Source organism: Pseudomyrmex gracilis, unplaced genomic scaffold, assembly GCF_002006095.1.
Source record: "Pseudomyrmex gracilis isolate BER0280 unplaced genomic scaffold, ASM200609v1 scaffold_228, whole genome shotgun sequence".
Classification (NCBI taxonomy): Eukaryota; Metazoa; Arthropoda; class Insecta; order Hymenoptera; family Formicidae; genus Pseudomyrmex; species Pseudomyrmex gracilis.
In genome coordinates this window covers 144,093-146,030 of record NW_018020812.1, presented here as the reverse complement: position 1 = coordinate 146,030, position 1,938 = coordinate 144,093, and the positions used below count along the sequence as shown (strand labels likewise).

General features: G+C 34.5%; 1 protein-coding gene across 1 annotated transcript in view; it reads left to right on the top strand.

Moving 5' to 3' along the window:
• The first annotated feature begins 199 nt into the window (after window positions 1-199).
• LOC109858856 (ankyrin-1-like) overlaps window positions 200-1,938 on the top strand; it is a 9,183-nt gene continuing 7,444 nt past the window's right edge. Inside the window, exons 1-5 of the mRNA XM_020436523.1 lie at window positions 200-712; window positions 828-1,025; window positions 1,131-1,328; window positions 1,441-1,617; window positions 1,723-1,923. Coding sequence (XP_020292112.1) covers window positions 295-712; window positions 828-1,025; window positions 1,131-1,328; window positions 1,441-1,617; window positions 1,723-1,923 — 1,192 coding nt within the window. The 5' untranslated portion in view covers window positions 200-294. The remainder of the gene's footprint in view (window positions 713-827; window positions 1,026-1,130; window positions 1,329-1,440; window positions 1,618-1,722; window positions 1,924-1,938) is intronic.

Below are 1,938 nucleotides of genomic sequence, written 5' to 3'. Positions count from 1 at the left end.
AAAAGAAGTCGATCGGTTTAGTCGTTGTGAAGAAATAGCTGATTACAAATCTCCCCTCCACTGAAAAACCTCAATCTCGCGTATAAGAGGCACGGCGTGCTCGCGCAGTACGAGCGCAACTTCGTTGCGCGTGAACTTGGCGCGAGGCACTACCGTGCCTCTTGATTTAAATTTCACAATTGTAATACATATAAATAAAATTATAGGAAAACCAAAACTAAAACTTAAGTAGAGAAACAACATTAAAGAGAGATTTTAGAGAAAAACAGATGCAACCTGAGCACTATTTTAACCATGGACTATAATAATACAAGCTACAGATTAATATGTGCAGTTCGTGAAGGAAACCTAGAAGAAGCAAGGGAGCTAATTACTTATTTTGGACTATCTTATTCACAAGCATGGTCAGGAGGATATGTTTTACTTTGTGATGCTATTAGGAATAAGCATACACAAATTATTAAACTACTTTTAACAAACGGTTCTAAAGTTAACAGCAATACTGGAAAATTTAATCATACACCACTTCATTTTGCTGTTATAAATGGTGACATAGAAATTGTTAAGATGCTTCTAGACAGACGTGCTGACGTTAATGCTACAACTTGGTATGGCACAACTCCCCTTCACTATGCAATTCAATATGACAAAATGGAAATTGCTGAATTACTTTTCAATCATGGAGCTAACGTTAACGCCAGTAATGATGACGGTATAACTTTTTTTTATATTGCAGTTGAGAAAGGATATTTACAGACTGATGAACATAATTTAAAACATGGAATTTAATTGGAGAGTTAATTCTACATATATCTCTTCCTTTTCAGATGTTACACCACTATGTCTTGCTGTTCAAAGAAGACATGTAGATAATGTTAAGATGCTTATAGACAGAGGTGCTAACGTTAATGCTGAAACTCGGGAAGGCACAACTCCGCTTCACTATGCGATTGAAGATGAAGAAATGGAAATTGCTGAATTACTTTTAAATCATGGAGCTAACGTTGATGCCAGTGACATTTCAGGTATAACTTTAGATTGCAGCTGAGAAAGGATATTTACAGATTCATGAACATTCTTAAAAACAAGGAGTTTATGTTAATTTTACATATATCTCTTCTTTACACCAGGTTTTATACCACTGTGGTTTGCTGTTCAAAAAGGACATGTAGATAATATTAAAATGCTTCTTCACAGCGGTGTCTATGTTAATGTTCAAAGTCCGAATGGCAAAACTCCGCTTCACTATGCGATTGAAAATAATAAAATAGAAATTGCTGAATTACTTTTAAATCATGGAGCTAACGTTAACGCCAGTACCATTAACGGTATAACTTTTCATATTGAAGCTGAGAAAGGATGTTTCCAGATTGATGAACATCTTTTAAAACATGGAGTTTAATTGGAGAGTTAATTCTACATATATCTCTTCCTTTATAGGTGATACACCACTGCATCTTGTTCTTCAAAGATTACATGTAGATACTGTTAAGATGCTTATAGACTGTGGTGTCAATGTTAATACTCCGAGTCACTATGCGATTGAAGATGGAGTAATGGAAATTGCTGAATTACTTTTAAATCATGGAGCTAACGTTAATGCCAGTAACGATGACGGTATAACTTTTCATATTGAAGCTGAGAAAGAATGTTTCCAGATTGATGAACATCTCTTAAAACATGGAGTTTATATTAATTCTACATATATCTCTTTATTTTCAGGTTTTACTCCACTGCGTTTTGCTGTTATAAGAAGACATGTAGATGATGTTAAGATGCTTATAGACAGAGGTGCCAACGTTAATGAAACTCGGAAAGGCACAATCAAAAATCTGCTTCACTGTGCGATTAAAAATAATAAAATAGAAATTGCTGAATTACTTTTAAATCATGGAGCTAACGTTAACGCCAGGGACGATTACGGTATAACTTTTTTTT